Source organism: Anolis sagrei, chromosome 7 (assembly GCF_037176765.1).
Source record: "Anolis sagrei isolate rAnoSag1 chromosome 7, rAnoSag1.mat, whole genome shotgun sequence".
NCBI classification, from domain to species: domain Eukaryota; kingdom Metazoa; phylum Chordata; class Lepidosauria; order Squamata; family Dactyloidae; genus Anolis; species Anolis sagrei.
This window is the reverse complement of record NC_090027.1, coordinates 1715894-1738584: the sequence shown is the minus strand read 5'-3', so window position 1 is coordinate 1738584 and position 22691 is coordinate 1715894. Positions and strand designations below refer to the sequence as shown.

General features: G+C 47.1%; 1 protein-coding gene across 2 annotated transcripts in view; it reads left to right on the top strand.

The window, feature by feature from the left end:
* BMP1 (bone morphogenetic protein 1) overlaps positions 1–22691 on the top strand; it is a 269223-nt gene that overhangs the window by 138127 nt on the left and 108405 nt on the right. For both annotated transcript variants that reach the window (XM_067470629.1, XM_067470630.1), the window contains exons 3-6: positions 9949–10110; positions 12451–12568; positions 16172–16350; positions 22133–22238. In XM_067470629.1, the coding sequence (XP_067326730.1) occupies positions 9949–10110; positions 12451–12568; positions 16172–16350; positions 22133–22238 (565 nt within the window). The remainder of the gene's footprint in view (positions 1–9948; positions 10111–12450; positions 12569–16171; positions 16351–22132; positions 22239–22691) is intronic.

Here is a 22691-nt window from a genome sequence, read left to right as displayed (position 1 = left end):
TTTTTTGCCCAAGGGTGCATCTACGCTGTCGAACTTATGCAGTTTGATACCACTTGAACTTCCATGGCTCAGTGATATGGATTCATGGGAGTTGTAGTTAGATGAGGCACCAGCACTCTTTCGTGGCGAAATGTCTTTCCCAATCCACACACTGTCTTGCGAGAGAAAAGATACGCCACGCAGATGATCAGTAAAGAATAAGGTGTTTACTCTGCGTTATGCGGAGCAACATATATACAGCCGTGAGAACAGTTGCATAATGTCCTTTGAGAGAGATTCAAATGATCCTTGAGTGTCCATGTAAAGGATCTCCTTCCAGCGGCTCAGAGCTCCTGCACAGAAAATCTAAACATGTAACAGTTGCCAAAACTCCCAGGCTCAGCTAGCCTCTCAAGCGTGGCCCAACAAGCTTCACGCTTTGCATTTTACAGTTAACACACTAACCAACTGATTCTTACATTCTCCAACATATTTGGCAGAGAAGACTCATCTATCTATCTATCTATCTATCTATCTATCTATCTATCTATCTATCTATCTAATAAAAGTGGGTATCTATCTATCTATCTATCTATCTATCTATCTATCAATTTTCCAAGATGGCTTCATTGGGTTTTGGGAAAGAGCCAGCTGTTACCCCAAGATGTGACTAAAGGGTTGGGGGGAGAGGAAGCCAGCTGTTAGCCCACTTTGAGTCCCTCCAGGGGCTATAAATACTGTTTACACACACACACACACACACACACACACACACACACACTGTAAATAACCCAAGAGGGCACTAAAGGGTTGCCATGAAGATCTAAATCAGCCAAATATGCTCACTACCTCAGGGACAGAGAAAGTACTGCTTTGTGTTTCAGTCTGGTGATAGACTAAATGATAAAAATTAAAACTAAAAAAAAATTTTTTTACTAATAAATATGATTACAAAATGCAAACCCAGGTAACACTGAATACCTTCACTAATCTTCTATACACATAATTAAAGTGAAAAATTATCCAACATTCTCCAACATATTTCATAGAATCATAGAATCCTAGAATCCTAGAGTTGGAAGAGACCTCCTGGGCCATCCAGTCCATCCCCATTCTGCCAAGAAGCAGGAATATTGCATTCAAATCACCCCTGACAGATGGCCATCCAGCCTCTGTTTAAAAGCTTCCAAAGAAGGAGCCTCCACCACAATCCAGGGCAGAGAGTTCCACTGCTGAACGGCTCTCATAGTCAGGAAGTTCTTCCTAATGTTCAGATGGAATCTCCTCTCTTGGAGTTTGAAGCCATTGTCCCATTGCGTCCTAGTCTCCAGGGAAGCAGAAAGCAAGCTTGCTCCCTCCTCCTCCTCTTGGCTTCCTCTCACATACTTATACATGGCTATCATCATGTCTTCTCTCAGCCTTCTCTTCTTCAGGCTAAACATGCCCAGCTCCTTAAGCTGCTCCTCATGGGGCTTGTTCTCCAGACTCTTGAGCCTTTGAGTCTCCCTCCTCTTGACACATTCCAGCTTGTCAATATCTCTCTTCAATTGTGTTGCCCAGAATTGGACACAATATTCCAGGTGTGGTCTAACCAAAGCGGAATAGAGAACGGGGAGCAGGACTTCCCTAGATCTAGACACTAGGCTCCTTGGCAGAGAAGACTCATCTATCTATCGATCTATCGAATAAAAGTGGATATCTATCTATTTATTTTCCAAGATGGTTTTCATGGGTTGCAGGAAAGAGCCAGCTGTTACCTCAAGAGGCTACTAGAGCGTTGCGGGAAAGAGCCAGCTGTTCCCCCAAGATGTGCCTAAAGGGTTGAGGGGGGAAGCCAGCTGTTAACCCAAGACGGCACTAAAAGGTTGCCATGAAGATCTAAATCAGCCAAATATGCTCACTACCCGAGGGACAGAGAAAGTACTGCTTTGTGTTTCAGTTGGTGATAGACTAAATCATAAAACATAAAACTGCAAACATAAAATTTAACAATTATTTTTACAAATAAATACCATTACAAAATGCAAACCCAGGTAACACTGAGTACCTACACTAATCTTCTATATACATAATTAAAGTGAAAAATGTGTACGTGGAGGAGGTGTCCACTTACACAGTCAGCCTCCACAACAGGCCATAGTTCCAAGTGCTGAGAAGCCTCCAAAGGCACTCAATCAACTGACATTGCAGATATAGCGAGCACCATGGACATGTTGTCCAAACGCTGCCCATGTCCTCTCCAAACACTACGGCCCAACACCAAAGGAATGCTTTCATTCGAGGAGAAATTCATCCTAGATTTGAAGTGTTTCCTCCACCAGAGGCAGGCATCCCAGGGTTCCTTGTGTGGAATTTGCATGACCCCGCCCACTGCCTCTCCCTTAACCCTTTCCTACCCTTTCCTTCGGCACACAGCAAACACAGAGGAATTGATCAGCAACTGAACGGTCTGGACGGGTTTGGGGGACTGACCAAACAGGATGGAAGTTGTAGTTCACCTTGCATCAGGGCAGAGTACTCTGACCCTCTTCGATCATGAGCCTGGAGCACATTTGACATGCAGAACCCCCATGACCAGGTTTGTGGGAACTGACCTTGATTTATAGGAGTTGCAGTTGACCTACATCCAGAGAACACTGTGAACCCAACCAATGATGGATCGGGACCAAACTTGCCACAGATTATGTTTCTTGCAGTAGTTTCACTCACTTCCAGAGACCACTGTGACCCCCATGAATGACAGATCAGGACCACACTTGGCACACAGACTCCCCTGCCACCAATGACCCACTACACGTCCTAGTGAAGTCTGGAGGAGGATTGACCACGGATGATGAGATTCAATGGATCTGGACCAAACTTGGCACACAGAACCAACATGGGCAACTGTGAATACTGGCCACGGATGATGGGATCTGGACCAAACTTGGCACACAAGTTTGGTCCAGTTTGGGCAACTGTGAATACTGGCTGGGTTTGTGGGTGATTGCCCTGGGAATCTGGGAGTTGTAGTTCACCATTATCCAGAGAGCACCGAACCCAGCTGATGACAGATCTGGACCAAACTTGGCACACATACCCAACATGGCACACAAACTTGGCACACATACCCAACATGGCCAACTGTGCATACAGGCCTGGTTTGGGGAAGATTGACTCCCAATTCTGGGAATTGTAGTTCGCCCGCATCTAAAAAACGAAATCACATTCTGGCTGTTTCCGAATAAATATTTATTTACAGTTCTTATATTCCGCCCTTCTCCTCACCCCGCAGGGGACTCAGGGCGGATTACAGTAAACACATATATGGCAAACATTCAATGCCAGTTTGACAAACAACATTTAACACACAAATACACTGAGGCTATTTAACTTTTTTTTTTCTGGCCGCCAGGGGAGCTGCTGCTTTTCATCGTCCATCAACGACACCGATGAAGTTCTTCCGCATTCCACATTCCCCGGAGTCTTTTTTCTTTATGGCCTCATAAATTAGTTAAATTTAGCCTCCCACACAAGGTGGTACCTTATTTTCCTACTTGACAGATGCAACTGTCTTTCGGGTTGCAAAGGTCGACAACGGGCTACACAATGGCTGGACACCCACTCCAGCCCGGGCTGGCTTCGAACTCATGACCTTTTGGTCAGAGTGATCTTAATGCAGCTGACACAATCCCTAGTGTTACTAGTGAACTAAATGATATTACCTTTCTCTCCAAAACAAACAAAGCCTTTTTCAAATAACCCGGGCATCGCCAGGTACCCAAACTTAATGATTTCATCAAACTAGAACTCAAGTGGTATCAAACTGTGTGCTGTCGGATGCTGGGCCTGAAATAATGTCTCTTTACAGGACGTGCTTTCTGTATGCCCAACGGGACGCCGGGGTACCTCAGCTAAAGGGTCCCATAGGTTTCCCAACACAAAGTTCTGTAGAGGCTCAAAATAGGTTCAACAAAGGGGTTAAATCTTTGAACAAACTAATTAAATGCTTTATAATCTTGAAAAACTAGTAGCTTTCTCGATCTGCCAACAAGGGACAGGCAACTGCTTGATAAACTGTTCTTTTCTTCTTTAGGGAAACTTTCCGACCCCTCCTTGGGCAATCTTTCTTTAACCCTGCTGGCGTGAGAACCCAACTCCCGGTTCCATTTATTTATTTATTTATTTCAGAGTTTTATGTACCAACCTTCTCACCTCTTTTGAGGGACTCAGACCAGTTCCCAACCATAAAAACACATACAATCGGTAAAAACATCATAGTTCATATTACAATAACACATTAAAACAACAAATATATCCAAAACTACAGTGGTCAGTCGTCATACTAAAAAACAATTATACATCATCTTCCATCCATGTCTTAGGGTGTTGGCTCACTCATCGAAAGCCTGTCTCCATAACCACGTCTTCCCCTGTTTCTTAAAAGTCAGGATAGAAGGGACGGTTCTGATCTCCGGTGGGAGAGAGTTCCAGAGTCGTGGGGCCACCACCGAGAAGGCCCTGTCCCTCGTCCCCACCAGGCACGCTTGCGAGGCCGGTGGGACCGAGAGCAGGGCCTCTCCAGATGATCTTAGTAATCTTGATGGTTCGTAAGGGAGAATGCGTTCGGAGTCGTTTAGGGCTTTATAGGTTAACACCAGCACTTTGAATTGTGCTCGGAAGCTAATTGGCAGCCAGTGGAGCTGGTGTAACAGCGGAGTGGTGTGCTCCCTGTACCCAGCACCCGTTAGTAGTCTGGCTGCCACGCATTGGACTAGCTGCAGCTTCCGGGCAGTCTTCAGAGGCAACCCCATGTAGAGAGCGTTGCAGTAATCTAAACGGGATGTAACCAAAGCGTGGACCACTGTGGCCAAGTCAGACTTCCCAAGGTACGGGCGCAGCTGGCGCACAAGTTTTAGTTGTGCAAAAGCTCCCCTGACCACCGCCAAGACCTGGGGCTCCAGACTCAGCAATGAGTCTAGGAGAACTCCCAGACTTCCAAACTGATTTATGGAGAGCCCGAGTGACCCTTACCAGACAAGGTCTTTGTAGATCTGCCAAACTGGCGTCCTGTAGATTTGCCCCACAAAGGCCGTGGAACCATTCCTTTATTTTACAGCAGAGCTGGCTGTATTGCCCCAGCAAAGCTGTGGAACTGTAACTTTACTCCCCAGCAAAGCTGGCTGTAGATCTATTTCTTTTAACCCCAGCAAAGCTGTAAGAAGTGAAGCTTTTTGCAGGTGGGACAGAGAAAGCCCACGCGTCCTGTTGTAAGGCTCCAAACTGTGAGACTGAACTAAAAGTCCCCCTGTCCCTCCAAACCTGGGGAAAGGGGCGGATCTAAAGTCTCTAATGATGATTGATAGGTTGTTGGCCCTATGATTGCAACCTAGGGAAAGCTACCCAATTGCAAAATGCATGGCCCAAATAGATTCCTGCAAACTAACAGTGCAAGAAAAGGAAATTCCAATCTCCTGGCACAGCCGTGCCAGCACAAACTGCATCAATTAGACGGGGTGTTATAACCAGGCTTTGGCTATCCCTGCACATATACAACCCTAACAGGTTTGTAACAGATAAGATTGCTCTTGGCTTTTGGGCTGTGTGGGTGTTTCCGTCGTCCCTGGCCTTGGAAGATAGTATCTTCTGCCAGCTAATGCTTTTCTGTAGGCTTTGGCGGCAGCTTGGCTGATACAGAGCATTTCAGACAATTTGGAGACAAAGATCTTGGCATCCGGAGTTAGGCTCCTCCTGAACTCACTGTTACGAAGCCGGCCAAAAACGCTGCAGGAAAAGTTGCTTTTCGCAGCCAAAGGTGATCTGCGTGTGAAGAAACCAGCCATGCCTTCATACTGTCCACCAGAATAAAAATATGAAACAACCCCGATTTTTCCTCCCGCGAAAGACCAGACGCCAAAATAGAACGATTGGGAGGACAGCGGCCGACCGATCCTTTGCTGGCCTTTTCATAACATATCTTCTGCACGGCTCCTTGAAAGCCAAAGTAAATACCCAATTCCTCAAAACATACTGAGCCCACACAAAAGGATAGGTTGGGCTTTGGAAGGCGTCTCAAGGAGGAAGGAAGCCTTGTTGGAAGGTCGGCCCCGTTTGTCTTTGCAAGAAGTGGAAAGGGAGAGGACATAACATTTCAATTTTTGTAGAAATAGTTGTGAGTGTAAATTGTTCCATATGCAGAGGCGGCCCTAGGTAATTTTCAATGGTAAGCAAACAGTATTTTGGCCCCCCCCCCCCCAACCAATCATTGATATATATTTTCTGTTTGTCGTGGGAGTTCTGTGTGCCATATTTGGTTCAATTCCATCATTGGTGGAGTTCAGAATGCTCTTTGATTGTAGGTGAACTATACATCCCAGTAACTACACTTGCCGCACTTGCTCCCTTGCCTGGCCCGCTTTGGGTCCGGAGGTGTGCCTGAAGACCCCGGCGTGTGCACCACTTTCTCCTGACTTTCTCCTCAGGCATTGGAACCGAGAGAGAGAGAGAGAGAGAGAGAGGTGGAGATGCCCACCTTTCCTGATGGTGCAAAAACAAAGGAGGGAGCGGAGGTGGGAGATACCTCCAGCCGGAGGGGCTCTCTCTCTCTCTCTCTCTCTCTCTCTCTTGGTCCCAATGGCTGAAGAGAAAGTCAGGAGAAGAGGCGACTTTTGGTGCGCATGCTGGGGTCTTCAGCCACACCTCCGGACCTGAAGCGGGCCAGGCGCAGCGGCTCCGCCCCTTGGCCCACCCACGGATTGGGAAGAGGAGAGGAAGCGGGTGGAGCGCCGGGAGATCGGGAAAGGGAGCCAGTCATGGGGAAGGGATCGAATGCAGAAAATGACTGAGCGCCGGCTCTGTTCACGCACCGGGTGGCCGGGTGGAGCAGGAACGAGAGGGCTAGGCGAGGCTCAAGGGCCCGGCCCCTTTGGGAAGAGGATCGCCCAGCAGTGAGGCAAGAAAGCCAAGGCTCCCCCCGGACTGCGAGGGCTGTTGTGAGCTGAGGGGGCGCTCCTCAAGTGGCAGTTGAGGGGCATTTACAGAGGTGCCTCTGCGCCCCTGGCAAAAAAAAGTGTTCTGCGACCGCTTACTTCGCGTAATGGATGAGCCGTCCCTGTCCATATGTTACCACTGTTCTTTTGGAAAACCCTTTTAGAAATCATAACCTTTTGGAATCCAGGAATCTCCATAGCCGTTCGGAAGCGTGACCCTTTCAGAGATTAACTGGCATTCACACTATTTGGAATCATCATAACCCTTTTTGTAAAGTATGATCATCCTGAGAAGAGTTAAATACTCGTTGGAGTGAATCTTCTCCTTAGTGGTAAATATCCACTAGTATTAGATGTCCTTGTTTGTTTCCTCTCTGTTGTTGTGCTGTTGTAACAAACAGGGACATCTAATCACCTCTCAACAAAAGATTGCTCCAGGCCCTGCCAGGCAATCAAATGCTAATCAAGGTGATCAGTTGAAACATTCCCACCTAGCTCCAGCAGACAAGAGTCCTTTGTCCCACCCAGGTCATTCCACAGATATATAAACCCTTTTTACTAGTTTCCAACAGACCTCACTACCTCTGAGGATGCTTGCCATAGATGCAGGCGAAACGTCAGGAGAGAATGCCTCTAGACCATGGCCATATAGCAAAAAAACCCCAAAAAACCCTACAACAACCCAGTGATTCCGGCCATGAAAGCCTTTGATAATACATATTCCCACCTAGCTCCAGCAGACAAGAGTCCTTTGTCCCACCCAGGTCATTCCACAGATATATAAACCCTTTTTACTAGTTTCCAACAGACCTCACTACCTCTGAGGATGCTTGCCATAGATGCAGGCGAAACGTCAGGAGAGAATGCCTCTAGACCATGGCCATATAGCAAAAAAACCCCAAAAAACCCTACAACAACCCAGTGATTCCGGCCATGAAAGCCTTCGACAATACATATTCCCACCTAGCTCCAGCAGACAAGAGTCCTTTGTCCCACCCTGGTCATTCCACAGATATATAAACCCTTTTTACTAGTTCCAACAGACCTCACTACCTCTGAGGATGCTTGCCATAGATGCAGGCGAAACGTCAGGAGAGAATGCCTCTAGACCATGGCCATATAGCAAAAAAACCCCAAAAAACCCTACAACAACCCAGTGATTCCGGCCATGAAAGCCTTCGACAATACATATTCCCACCTAGCTCCAGCAGACAAGAGTCCTTTGTCCCACCCTGGTCATTCCACAGATATATAAACCCTTTTTACTAGTTTCCAACAGACCTCACTACCTCTGAGGATGCTTGCCATAGATGCAGGCGAAACGTCAGGAGAGAATGCCTCTAGACCATGGCCATATAGCAAAAAAACCCCAAAAAACCCTACAACAACCCAGTGATTCCGGCCATGAAAGCCTTCGACAATACATATTCCCACCTAGCTCCAGCAGACAAGAGTCCTTTGTCCCACCCTGGTCATTCCACAGATATATAAACCCTTTTTACTAGTTCCAACAGACCTCACAACCTCTGAGGATGCTTGCCATAGATGCAGGCGAAACCTCAGGAGAGAATGCCTCTAGAACAGTGGTTCTCAACCTTTCTAATGCCGTGACCCCTAAATGAAGTTCCTCATGTCGTGGTGACCCCCAACCATATTTTCGTTGCTATTTCATAACGGTAATTTTGCTACTCTTATGAATAATAATGGAAACATGTGATATGCCGGATGCACTTTCATTGTTAGAAATTGAACATAATTAAAGCATAGTGATGGATTACAAAAACAATATGCTCGGGGAGTATGGATGACGGATGATGAGATTTGCAGTACCTTCAACCGATTCAGCACTGACTTCCACTGACCACTAAGACCCCCACAAATTATAGACCTGGAACAAACTTGGCACACATAACCCCAATGATCAACAGAAAATACTGGAGGGAGCTGGGAGGAATTGACAATGATTTACAGGAGATGTAGTTCACCTACAAATGGAGAGCACTGTGAACGACTGCGGATTTGGACCCAACTTGGCACAAATACTCAATATGTCCAAATTTGAACACTGGTGGAATTGGAGGGAAACAGATCTTGACATTTAGGAGTTGCAGTTCCTGGGATGTATAGTTCCCCTGCCATCAAAGAGCATTCTGAACTCCAACAACAATGGAATTGAACCAAACTTGGCACACAGGACTCCCAAAATCAATAGAAAACACTGGAGAAGTTTTTGGAAAATATGTTCAGACATGTAGAAGTTACAGTTCCTCCTGCAATTAGTAAAGCCCCAACAAACATGGTATTGGACTTAATTTGGCACACAGAACCCCATGGCCAGCAAAAAATACTGAAGATCTTTAGGGGAAATTTACCTTGATTTGAAGTTGTAGTTGACCTCCATCCAGAGAGCACTGTGAACCCAAACACAAATGGATCTGGACTGAGCTCGGCACGGGGTGAGTGTTCGGTGGCAAAGGCTCCCCAGACAGTATCTCCCTCCTCCCGGTTCTGCAGGGGTGAGTGCCAGGCCCTCCGAGTTCGGGGAGACGCCTGGGCCGGACGGAAAGACTGCCCGCATGGCAGCAATTTTGGAGGAGGCGGGGCCATCCAAGGCAGCCTCGCGACCCCCCGAAAATGACCTAACAACCCCCTGGGGGGTCGCGACCCCCAGGTTGAGAACCGCTGCTCTAGAACATGGCCATATAGCAAAACAAAAACAAAAACCTACAACAACCCAATACAATAACAAACAAACAAAAATCTCAAATGAAAGAAAAGGAAAACTACAAGAAATAGCTGAAATCGAAATAGAAATATAGGTTTTCTGATGGCGTTTGGTGACCCTCTTGAAACCCTCTTGAAACCCCAGGTTGAGAAACGCTGCTCTACTTTATTAAAGCTGGGACATGTGAGCACGGACCCGAAAGGTTTGTCTCCATCTAGAAAATTAGAACGAGCTTTGTCGTGCCACAAACCCTCGTGCCGGATGTCTCCTTTACAGGGAACCTTTCCAACAGTACCAGCATCAGACCCGCAAGGCAGCAGAGGAGACGATGGAGGCAAGACCGGAGTCGGACCCGGAGTCGTCGGGCGGCCACTTCGCGTCTTGAGCGGGTCTGGCCAGATGGCATCATCCCTTATGTCATCAGTGGGAATTTCAGCGGTGAGTTGGCAACTGAAAAACAGGTTCAGGTGCGGTGAAACCAAGGGCGCATCTGCACGGAAGAATTAATGCAGTTCGACCCCACTTGGGCTGCTGTGGCTCAATGCTGAGGAAGGCTGAGATGTGTAGTTGGCTGAGGCAGTCTTTGGCAGAGAAGGCAAAAGACCTTGCCAAACTACAACTTCATAACCTTGAGCCATGGCAGGTAAAGTGGGATCAAACTGCATTCATTCTAATGTAGATTCATCCAAAGAATGAATACAGTGTTCCCTCACTTATTGTGGGTGTTGTGTTACAGGACCACCCACGAAAAGTGAAAATCCGTGAAGTAGGGACGCTATATATGTATATCGAGTTCCAAGGGTGAGGCAGATGCGAGAAGAAACTTAAAGGCACAGCACATCTTTATATTTATTTATTTTTGCTAACCATCTCTGTGTTGCTTTGCAATCTCTCTTGATTGGCTGCCTCTCTCCCATAAACTGGGAGGCAAAAACCCACGAAACAGCGAGTCCACAAAAAGCGAACCACGAAGTAGAGAGGGAACACTGTATACTGAAGCCTAACCTGCCCTTTTGACCCATCATTACCCCCATCCTTTTAGATATTGGTAGTTAAAGTGATTTTCCTCCTTCTTTTGCACCCAACATTTTCCGTTTCTCTCTGTTTTTGGGCATAGTCCCTACGTCTTCCATTTCTCTTTCTCCCATCTGGTTAATGCTCATAATATCAGTACTTATTGGACTGAAAGGCATGCGGTTGGGCTTTTTCCTGTTTTGTCTCCACTCCTTGCTTGTTTCCTGTTGATTTGGAAATCCCTGGGCCTTGGTCTGACCCTTCTCAAAGCTATGTCACTGAAAGGAGAAGGAAGCATGCAGATGGAAAGGGAAAGCATTTGAGGCAGACTGGAGATGCAAAGGAAGGAAGGAAGGAAGGAAGGAAGGAAGGAAGGAAGGAAGGAGAGAGGGAGGGAGGGAGGGAGGGAGGGAGGAAAGGGGGGAAGGAAGGAAGGAAGGAAAGAGGGAGGGAAGGAAGGAAGGAAGGAAGGAAGGAAGGAAGGAGGGAGGGAGGGAGGGAGGGAGGGAGGGAAGGAAGGAAGGAAGGAATCAAGGAAGGAAGCAAGGAAGGAAGGAGAGAGGGAGGGAAGGATGGATGGAAGAAGGGAGGGAAGGAAGGAGGGAAGGAAGGAAGGAAGGAAAAAGGAAGGAAGGAAAGAAGGAAGGAAGGAAGGAAGGAAGGAAGGAAGGAAGGAGAGAGGGAGGGAGGGAAGGAGAGAGGGAGGGAAGGAAGGGGGAGGGAGGGAGGATGGAAGGAGGGAGGGAGGGAAGGAGAAAGGGAGGAAGGGAAGGGAAGGAAGAAAGGAAGGAAGGAGAGAAGGAAGGAGGGAAGGAAGTAAGGAGAGAGGGAGGGAGGGTAGGAGAAAGGGAGGGAGGGAAAGAAGGAAAGAAGGAAGGAAGGAGAGAGGGAGGGAGGGAGGGAGGGAGAGAGGGAAGGACAGGGAGAGGGAAGGAAGGATGGAGGGAGGGAAGGAAGGAAGGAAGGAAGGAAGGAAGGAAGGAAGGAGGGGAGGGAAGGGAAGAGGAAGGGAAGGAAGGAGGGAGGGAAGGAAGGAAGGAAGGAGGGAGGGAAGGAAGGAAGGGAGGGAGGGAGGGAAGGAAGGGAGGGAGGGAGGGAAAGAAGGAAGGAGAGAGGGAAGGAGTAAGACAAGGAAGGAGAGAGGGAGGAAGGGAAGGAGAGAGGGAGGGAAGGAATGAATGAAGGAAGGAGAGAGGGAGGGAGGGAGGGAATGAAGAAAGGATATGAAAGAGTGGGAGGAAGGAGATTGAGAAGAAGAGAGAGAAGAAAGGAGAGGAAGGAATGATTGAGAAGAAAGAAGAAAGGTATATGGGAGTAAGGGAAAGAAGGAAAGAGAGATTGAGAGAAATAGAGGGAGAGAAGGAAGAGGAAAGTGAGAGGAAGGAGGGAGGGAGGAAAGAGAGATTGGGAAGAAAGAAGGGAGGCAAGGAGAGAGGGAAGGAAGGAGAGTCTAAGAAGAAGCGAGGGAGGGTTAGAGCAAGAAGTGAGATACGAGGGGTGTTCATTAAAGATTTCCCCTGACCCACTTCCTGTGGACTGAGAGCAATGAAACCTGGCACAGTTATGCGTCCTTCTCTGCATAGGTGCCACACACTCTCTCCTCCCATACTTTGAGGCAAGAATAAACACCTTGCTTGTAGAAGTCGACAGGTTGCTCCAAAAGCCACATTGTGACTTCGGAAACGACCTGCCTTGTTCCTACAGGTTTGGGTTTTCCTTCATGCTTTGTTTAGCAAGCCGTTGTCCTCTTCCTGCCTCCTTCAGGTAGCCAGCGAGCGGTCTTCCGGCAAGCCATGCGCCACTGGGAGAAGCACACCTGCATCACCTTCTTGGAGCGGACCGATGAAGACAGCTACATTGTGTTTACATACCGGCCCTGTGGGTAAGCGAGGGGCCGGGCACCTTGGCAGATCCCCCGTCTCCTGTTACACAAGGGCAAAGGAAAGCTGATTAGCAATTTGCTTGTCAACGCATGTGGAGTATTGCCAAACGATTAAGGCATTCGACTGGGGGGGGGGGGGGTGTCAGAGGCAGTCAGTTGCTCACCCTCCACTGTCTGCTGACTGTTGGCATTCAGTCCGATTTGTGTAGGATAAGGATACATCTATATGCCAGTGGTTTCCAACCTTTTTTGACCTGGGACCACTTTGATCAGGGACCACTCTCCAACATTGGTGCCAAAATGTTTACGAATCGGTTTTTGGCCAATTTTAGATTCGGTTTGGTTATTTGGGGTTCTAATTCAGAAAATTGCATTGGATAGACCACATCATCTCTAGTTTCTGATACAGAACATATGCTATCCAGTAGTCGCCATCTGTTCGCTCACAAGAAAAAGTATTTAATAATCTAGAGTCACGGACGTTATTTTAGGTCTCATGGCTTACCAGTAGAATTGATGCAGTTTGACTCCTCTTTAACTGACATGGATCAATTATTTATTTTTATTTATTTATTTAAAAGTTTTGTCTACCGGCCTTCTCACCTCTCTTGAGGGACTCAGACCGGTTTCCAACCATAATATCACAGACAATCAATAACACATCATAATACATACTACAGTAAAACATTAAAACAGCCATTACATTCAATAACTACAATGGTCAGTCGTCACACTAAAATCCTTGCTCATCATCCTCCGTCCATATCTCAGGGTGTTGGCTCACTTGTCAAATGCCTGTCTCCATAGCCAAGTCTTCACCTGTTTCCTAAATGTCAGGATAGACGGGGCGGTTCTGATCTCCAGTGGGAGAGAGTTCCAGAGTCGAGGGGCCACCACCGAGAAGGCCCTGTCCCTCGTCCCCACCAGACGCGCTTGCGAGGCCGGTGGGACCGAGAGCAGGGCCTCTCCAGATGATCTTAATAATCTTGATGGTTCATAGGGGAGAATACGCTCGGAGAGGTAAACAGGGCCGGAACCGTTTAGGGCTTTATAGGCTAACACCAGCGCTTTGAATTGTGCTCGGAAGCTAATTGGCAGCCAGTGGAGCTGGTGTAACAGCGGAGTGGTGTGCTCCCTGTACCCAGCCCCCGTTAGTAGTCTGGCTGCCGAGCATTGGACTAGCTGCAGCTTCTGGGCAGTCTTCAGGGGCAACCCCATGTAGAGAGCGTTGCAGTAGTCTAAACTGGATGTAACCAGAGCATGGACCACTGTGGCCAAGTCAGACTTCCCAAGGTATGGGCGCAGCTGGCACACGAGTTTTAGTTGTGCAAAAGCTCCCCTGACCACCACTGAGACCTGGAGCTCCAGGCTCAGCGATGAATCAAGGAGAACTCCCAAGCTGCGAACCTGCGTCTTCAGGGGGAGTGGGACCCCGTCTAACACAGGCTGTAACCCTATGCCCTGTTCGGCCTTACGACTGACCAGGAGGACCTCTGTCTTGTCTGGATTTAGTTTCAATCTGTTGTCCCTCATCCAGTCCGTCACAGCGGCCAAGCACCAGTTCAGGACTTGGACAGCCTCCTTAGTAGCAGGTGGGAAGGAGCAGGTGGATCAATGCTATGGAATCATGGGACTGATAGTTTGATGAGGCACCAGCATGTTTTGACAGAGAAGGCTCAAGACATTGGGAAACTGCAACTCCCAGGGTTCCATTGCAGTTAAAGTGGTGTCAAACATTGCTTCGACTGGCGAAAAAGCCTGCTGGATTTGCTAATATAGAGAGAAAATTATCCCTTCTCCCCTGGGAAACCAATAAGGACTTCTTGGCTAATAGGCGTTTTGGCCTTCGTAAACTCTCCCGAGACGCTCTATGGCAGTGGTTCTCAACCTTCCTAATGCCGCGACCCCTTAGTACAGGTCCTCATGTTGTGATGACCCCCAACCATAACATTATTTTCATTGCTACTTCATAACTGTGATTTTGCTCCTGGTATGAATCATAATGTAAATATCTGATATGCAGATGGATTTTCAGTCACTGGACTAAATTTGGCACAACTACCCGATACGCCCAAATTTGAATACTGGTGGGGTTGGGGAGGGGGTTGATTTTGTCATTGGTAATGCTGGAGTTGCTGGGATTTATAGTTCACCTAAAATCAAAGAGTCTTCTGAACTCCACCAATGATGAAATTGAATCAAACTTGGCACACGGAATTCCCATGACCAAGAGAAAATACTGGGAAGGTCTGGTAGACATTGACCTTGAGTTTTTGGAGTTGTGGTTCGCCTACATCCAGAGAACACTGTGTACTCAAACAATGATGGATCTGGATTAAACTTGGCACAAATACTCCATATGCCCAAATGTGAACATTGGTAAAGTTTGGAGAAAATAGACCTTGCCATTTGGGAGTTGTAGTTGTTGGGGTTTATAGTTCACCCACAATGAAATAGCATTCTGAACCCCACCAACGATAGAATTAGACCAAACTGTCTACACAGAACCCCCATGACCAACAGAAAATACTATGTTTTCTGATGGTCTTTGGTGACCCGTCTGACACCCCCTCGCGACCCCCACAGGGGTCTCGACCCCCAGGTAGAGAAACACTGCTCTATGTTGACAGAACATAAATCTCCTATCTAACTGCTCATTAGGTCGATCCACCCGGACTTTCATTTTCATCTTCTGAGCTCAGTTCTGATTCTGACCTGCCTTTCTGGAATGTGGCCTTCAGACACAGACCCTTCCTTTTCAGGGCTTAAAATCTCTTCTTGCAGACCCAGAATCCCTAGTGTTATCAGACTTACTTACAGACCCAGAATCCCCAGAAAGATCAGGTGTGGGCACAATCAAAGGCTGGACTACAACACTATTCCCCTGTGTGGAAACAACACTATTCAATCTGACTTCAACAGCAAAAAATAATTTGGAGTAACTGTATCCCCTAGGGCTGGGTGGTTTCGTTTCGTTAATTCGTAATTCGTTAATAATTCGTTAATTTTTTCAATTACAAAACGATAACGAACCATTCTGGAGCAATTATTAAAAAAAACGAATTTTCAAAAACGTTTTGTAAATGCTTCGTATTTCGATATTGTATTCGTTTCGTTATTGTTTTGAGGTCGTTTCGTTATTATTTCCGCATGTCTGGGCCAGTTTTATGGTTTAATTAGTGAAAAAAAATTATAATATCACACCAACAGTCAACAACAGAGGGAGAGGGAAGCTTCAGAAGGTTTTGGAGGTTTTTTAGCGTATTTCGCGGTCGCATCCGCCATTAACGAATCGATTCGTTATTGTTTCGGAAATCGATTCGTTAATTTTTTACCATTTACGAAATTTCGTAAATATCGAACTTTTTAAAAGGAAAATTTTGTAATTATTTTAAATATTGAAACAAAAAAACCCCCCAAATACAAATCGATTTTAGAAACAAATTTTTCCGTTGTTACCCAGGCCTAGTATCCCCACAAACTGTAAACAGAAATGATAAGAGACTCGCTAAGATGTATAATTACTCCAAACACTTGCAAATGTACGTCGACTTAAATAAAATAAAACCAGAAGTGATGCAGTGGGTTTAATTCTCCCTCCAGGTGCTGTTCCTACGTGGGGCGCAGAGGCGGAGGTCCTCAGGCTATCTCCGTTGGGAAAAACTGTGACAAGTTTGGGATTGTGGTCCACGAACTGGGCCACGTCATTGGCTTCTGGCACGAGCACACCCGCCCCGACCGAGACGACCATGTCTCCATTTACCGGGAAAACATCCAACCAGGTAAAGGCTCCGTCTTCTACCTGCCTCCTTCCCCTTCATCCCCCTACTGGGTATCCTAAGAGAGCAAGCGTCACATGTCCGGCACCAGAAGGGTGGGAACGTCTGTGTTCCCCTCCTAAATTCACAGTTATGCCATTATATTTACCTGCATCCCATTTATTTCCCATTTTTATTGGGAGGTCTGGTTGGTATCAATGTTGCTGGCATTCTGGCAACAAATGAAAACGTGGTGGTTCACTAAAACCTTTCAGTTCCATTTGGCACAGCTATATGTGTTCATTAGAGCTTAAAGCTTTTGCATGTATATTAGGCACGCGCAAACTTGAGCCCTCCAGGTGTTTTGGACTTCAACTCCCACAATTCCTAACAGCCTCAGGCCCTTTCCTTTCCCCCCTCATCCGCTTCCAAGAAAGCCGTTCTGTTGGATGGGTTGTCAAAGGCTTTCATGGCTGGAATCACTGGGTTGCTGTGAGTTTTCCGAGCTCAATACTCAATATGCCCAAATTGGATGGATCTGGATCTGGATTGATTTGGGAGTCAAAAAATTGATTTGGGAGTTGTAGTTGCTGGGATTTATAGTTTACCAACAATCAAAGAGCATTCTGAACTCCACCAATGATGAAATTGAACCAAACATGCCACACTGTACTCCCACCACAAACAGAAAAATGCTGGAAGGGTTTGGTGGACACTGAGCTTGGTTTTGGAATTGTAGTTCACTTACATCCAGAGAGCACTCTGGACTCAAACAATGATGGATCTGGATGGATCTGGATCTGGACCAAATTTGGCACGAATACTCAATATGCCCAAATGTGAACACTGGTGGAGTTTGGGGAAAACAGTCATTGACATTTGGGAGTTGTAGTATTGGGCTATGTTCCAGAAGCATTCTCTCCTGACATTTTGCCCACATCTGTGGCAGGCATCCTCAGAGGTTGTGAAGTCTGTTGGAAATTAGGCAAATGGAATAATGTCCAGGGTGGGAGAAAGAATCCCCTGGGCAACATCCTTGCAGACAGCCAAATCTCTCAAACCAGAAGTGACTTGTAGTTTCTCAAGTCACTCCTGACATGGAAAAAAAACTACCCCACTCAACGACTCAACAAACAAACACACTTGTTTGTTTGAGGCAAGTGTGAATGTTGCCATTGGCCACCTTAATTAGCATTGAATGGCCTTGCAGCTTCAAAGCCTGTCTGCTTCCTGCCTGGAGGAATTCTTTGTTTGGAGGTGATTAGCTGGCCTTGAGTGTTTCCATGGATATCATTCCACAGATATGTAAACCCCACTTGCCTAGTTTCCAACAGACCTCACAACCTCTGAGGATGCCTGCCATACATGTGGGCAAAACGTCAGGAGAGAATGCTTCTGGAACATGGCCAGACAGCCCAGAAAACTCACAGCAACCCAGACAGGAGTCTTTCTCTCACCCTGGACATCATTCCATAGATATGTAAACCCCACTTGCCTAGTTTCTAACAGACCTCACAACCTCTGAGGATGCCTGCCATACATGTGGGCAAAACGTCAGGAGAGAATGCTTCTGGAACATGGCCAGACAGCCCGGAAAACTCACAGCAACCCAGACAGGAGTCTTTCTCTCACCCTGGACATCATTCCACAGATATGTAAAGCCCACTTTCCTAGTTTCTAACAGACCTCTCAACCTCTGAGGATGCCTGCCATACATGTGGGCAAAACGTCAGGAGAGAATGCTTCTGGAACATGCCCAGACAGCCCGGAAAACTCACAGCAAACCAGACAGGAGTCTTTCTCTCACCCTGGACATCATTCCACAGATATGTAAAGCCCACTTGCCTAGTTTCTAACAGACCTCACAACCTCTGAGGATGCCTGCCATACATGTGGGCAAAACGTCAGGAGAGAATGCTTCTGGAACATGGCCAGACAGCCCGGAAAACTCACAGCAACCCAGACAGGAGTCTTTCTCTCACCCTGGACATCATTCCACAGATATGTAAAGCCCACTTGCCTAGTTTCTAACAGACCTCACAACCTCTGAGGATGCCTGCCATACATGTGGGCAAAACGTCAGGAGAGAATGCTTCTGGAACATGGCCAGACAGCCCGGAAAACTCACAGCAACCCAGACAGGAGTCTTTCTCTCACCCTGGACATCATTCCACAGATATGTAAAGCCCACTTGCCTAGTTTCCAACAGACCTCACAACCTTTGGAACACCCTCCCCATAGAGGTACGATCAGCCCTTTCGCTGATGGTGTTTCGGAAAAGATTGAAGACATGGATGTTTAATCAAGCATTCGGTTAATCCGTTGCAACGAATTTTGATGACTAAAGGATGGGTAATCATGGACGACGAATTTTTGGATTGCGATTTCAGTTACGAGATGCATGGGATTGTTATTGGTGGCCCAATAACTTGTAGTGCATACGTGTTTTATGCTTTTAAACTGAATATTGTTTTTTAATTGTTGTAAACCGCAATGAGTCGCCGATTTAGGCTGAGATATTAGCGGTATACAAGTGCATTAATAAATAAATAAATAAACCTCTGAGGATGCCTGCCATACATGTGGGCAAAACGTCAGGAGAGAATGCTTCTGGAACATGGCCAAACGGCCCGGAAAACTCACAGCAACCCAGACAGGAGTCTTTCTCTCACCCTGGACATCATTCCACAGATATGTAAAGCCCACTTGCCTAGTTTCTAACAGACCTCTCAACCTCTGAGGATGCCTGCCATACATGTGGGCAAAACGTCAGGAGAGAATGCTTCTGGAACATGGCCAGACAGCCCGGAAAACTCACAGCAACCCAGACAGGAGTCTTTCTCTCACCCTGGACATCATTCCACAGATATGTAAACCCCACTTGCCTAGTTTCTAACAGACCTCACAAACTCCGAGGATGCCTGCCATACATGTGGGCAAAATGTCAGGAGAGAATGCTTCTGGAACATGGCCAGACAGCCAAGAAAACTCACAGCAACCCAGACAGGAGTCTTTCTCTCACCCTGGACATCATTCCACAGATATGTAAAGCCCACTTGCCTAGTTTCTAACAGACCTCTCAACCTCTGAGGATGCCTGCCATACATGTGGGCAAAACGTCAGGAGAGAATGCTTCTGGAACATGGCCAGACAGCCCGGAAAACTCACAGCAACCCAGACAGGAGTCTTTCTCTCACCCTGGACATCATTCCACAGATATGTAAAGCCCACTTGCCTAGTTTCTAACAGACCTCTCAACCTCTGAGGATGCCTGCCATACATGTGGGCAAAACGTCAGGAGAGAATGCTTCTGGAACATGGCCAGACAGCCCGGAAAACTCACAGCAACCCAGACAGGAGTCTTTCTCTCACCCTGGACATCATTCCACAGATATGTAAAGCCCACTTGCCTAGTTTCCAACAGACCTCACAAACTCTGAGGATGTCTGCCATACATGTGGGCAAAATGTCAGGAGAGAATGCTTCTGGAACATGGCCAGACAGCCAAGAAAACTCACAGCAACCCAGACAGGAGTCTTTCTCTCACCCTGGACATCATTCCACAGATATGTAAAGCCCACTTGCCTAGTTTCTAACAGACCTCTCAACCTCTGAGGATGCCTGCCATACATGTGGGCAAAACGTCAGGAGAGAATGCTTCTGGAACATGGCCAGACAGCCCGGAAAACTCACAGCAACCCAGACAGGAGTCTTTCTCTCACCCTGGACATCATTCCACAGATATGTAAAGCCCACTTGCCTAGTTTCCAACAGACCTCACAAACTCTGAGGATGTCTGCCATACATGTGGGCAAAACGTCAGGAGAGAATGTTTCTGGAACATGGCTATACAGCCCGGAAAACTCACAGCAACCCAGGCAGGAGTCTTTCTCTCACCCTGGACATCATTCCACAGATATGTAAAGCCCACTTGCCTAGTTTCTAACAGACCTCTCAACCTCTGAGGATGCCTGCCATACATGTGGGCAAAACGTCAGGAGAGAATGCTTCTGGAACATGGCCAGACAGCCCGGAAAACTCACAGCAACCCAGACAGGAGTCTTTCTCTCACCCTGGACATCATTCCACAGATATGTAAAGCCCACTTGCCTAGTTTCCAACAGACCTCACAAACTCTGAGGATGTCTGCCATACATGTGGGCAAAACGTCAGGAGAGAATGTTTCTGGAACATGGCTATACAGCCCGGAAAACTCACAGCAACCCAGGCAGGAGTCTTTCTCTCACCCTGGACATCATTCCACAGATATGTAAAGCCCACTTGCCTAGTTTCCAACAGACCTCACAAACTCTGAGGATGTCTGCCATACATGTGGGCAAAACGTCAGGAGAGAATGTTTCTGGAACATGGCCAGACAGCCCGGAAAACTCACAGCAACCCAGGCAGGAGTCTTTCTCTCACCCTGGACATCATTCCACAGATATGTAAAGCCCACTTGCCTAGTTTCCAACAGACCTCACAAACTCTGAGGATGTCTGCCATACATGTGGGCAAAACGTCAGGAGAGAATGCTTCTGGAACATGGCCAGACAGCCCGGAAAACTCACAGCAACCCAGACAGGAGTCTTTCTCTCACCCTGGACATCATTCCACAGATATGTAAAGCCCACTTGCCTAGTTTCCAACAGACCTCACAACCTTTGGAACACCCTCCCCATAGAGGTACGATCAGCCCTTTCGCTGATGGTGTTTCGGAAAAGATTGAAGACATGGATGTTTAATCAAGCATTCGGTTAATCCGTTGCAACGAATTTTGATGACTAAAGGATGGGTAATCATGGACGACGAATTTTTGGATTGCGATTTCAGTTACGAGATGCATGGGATTGTTATTGGTGGCCCAATAACTTGTAGTGTATATGTGTTTTATGCTTTTAAACTGAATATTGTTTTTTAATTGTTGTAAACCGCAATGAGTCGCCGATTTAGGCTGAGATATTAGCGGTATTGTTGTTCATTCGTTCAGTCGTCTCCGACTCTTCGTGACCTCATGGACCAGCCCACGCCAGAGCTCCCTGTCGGCTGTTACCACCCCCAGCTCCCTCAAGGTCAGTCCAGTCCCTTCAAGGATGCCATCCATCCATCTTGCCCTTGGTCGGCCCCTCTTCCTTTTGCCTTCCACTTTCCCCAGCATCATTGTCTTCTCTAGGCTTTCCTGTCTCCTCATGATGTGGCCAAAGTACTTCAACTTTGTCTCTAGTATCTTTCCCTCCAGTGAGCAGTCGGGCTTTATTTCCTGGAGGATGGACTGGTTGGATCTTCTCACAGTCCAAGGCACTCTCAGAACTTTCCTCCAACACCACAACTCAAAAGCATTAGCGGTATACAAGCGCATAAATAAATAAATAAATAAACCTCTGAGGATGCCTGCCATACATGTGAGCAAAACGTCAGGAGAGAATGCTTCTGGAACATGGCCAAACAGCCCGGAAAACTCACAGCAACCCACTGTTCTGCTGGAAGTGACAGAGACGCCCCAGCTCAGGAGACACAGATATGTCCCCAGTTTGGCTCTTGAGCCATGCTGCCTAAGCTAGAAATCATAAACCTCCAGCTGAGTCTGCATCCATTCAGACCAAAGCATTGTCCTGTTCCGTGTTTTGTGTGGGAGAGAATGCGCCTTTTGTCTTCTCAGAGGAAACAGAAAGGGTTGCAGCTGACTCGCCGTATTGCAGGAGAGGGAAACATGGCGGTTTAGGCCATGCGCTTGGGCAGGTACTGACCGTCCGTTCAGCTCAGCCTGGTCTTGCACTTCTCATCCTTCTCCTTCTGGTTGTTTCCACAGGACAGGAGTACAACTTCCTGAAGATGGAGCGTGAAGACGTGGACTCTTTGGCCGAGATCTACGATTTCGACAGCATCATGCACTACGCCAGGAACACCTTCTCCAAGTGAGACTCCCTAAACTTTCATCACTTACTCCCTTGCATGCATGGGTGGACCTCCCCTTTCTTAATGTTCGTTTGTGGGATTAACATAACTCAAAAACCACTGGACGAATTGCCACCACATTTGGCCACAAGACACCTACTAACCCAAGGAGTGACCATTACCCCAAAAAAATTGATTTGGGAGTTGTAGTTGCTGGGATTTATAGTTCACCAACAATCAAAGAGCATTCTGAACTCCACCAATGATGGAATTGAACCAAACACGGCACACAGAACTCCCACGACGAACAGGAAAATGCTGGAAGGGTTTGGTGGACACTGAGCTTGGTTTTGGAATTGTAGTTCACTTACATCCAGAGAGCACTCTGGACTCAAACAATGATGGATCTGGATGGATCTGGATCTGGACCAAATTTGGCACGAATACTCATTATGCCCAAATGTGAACACTGG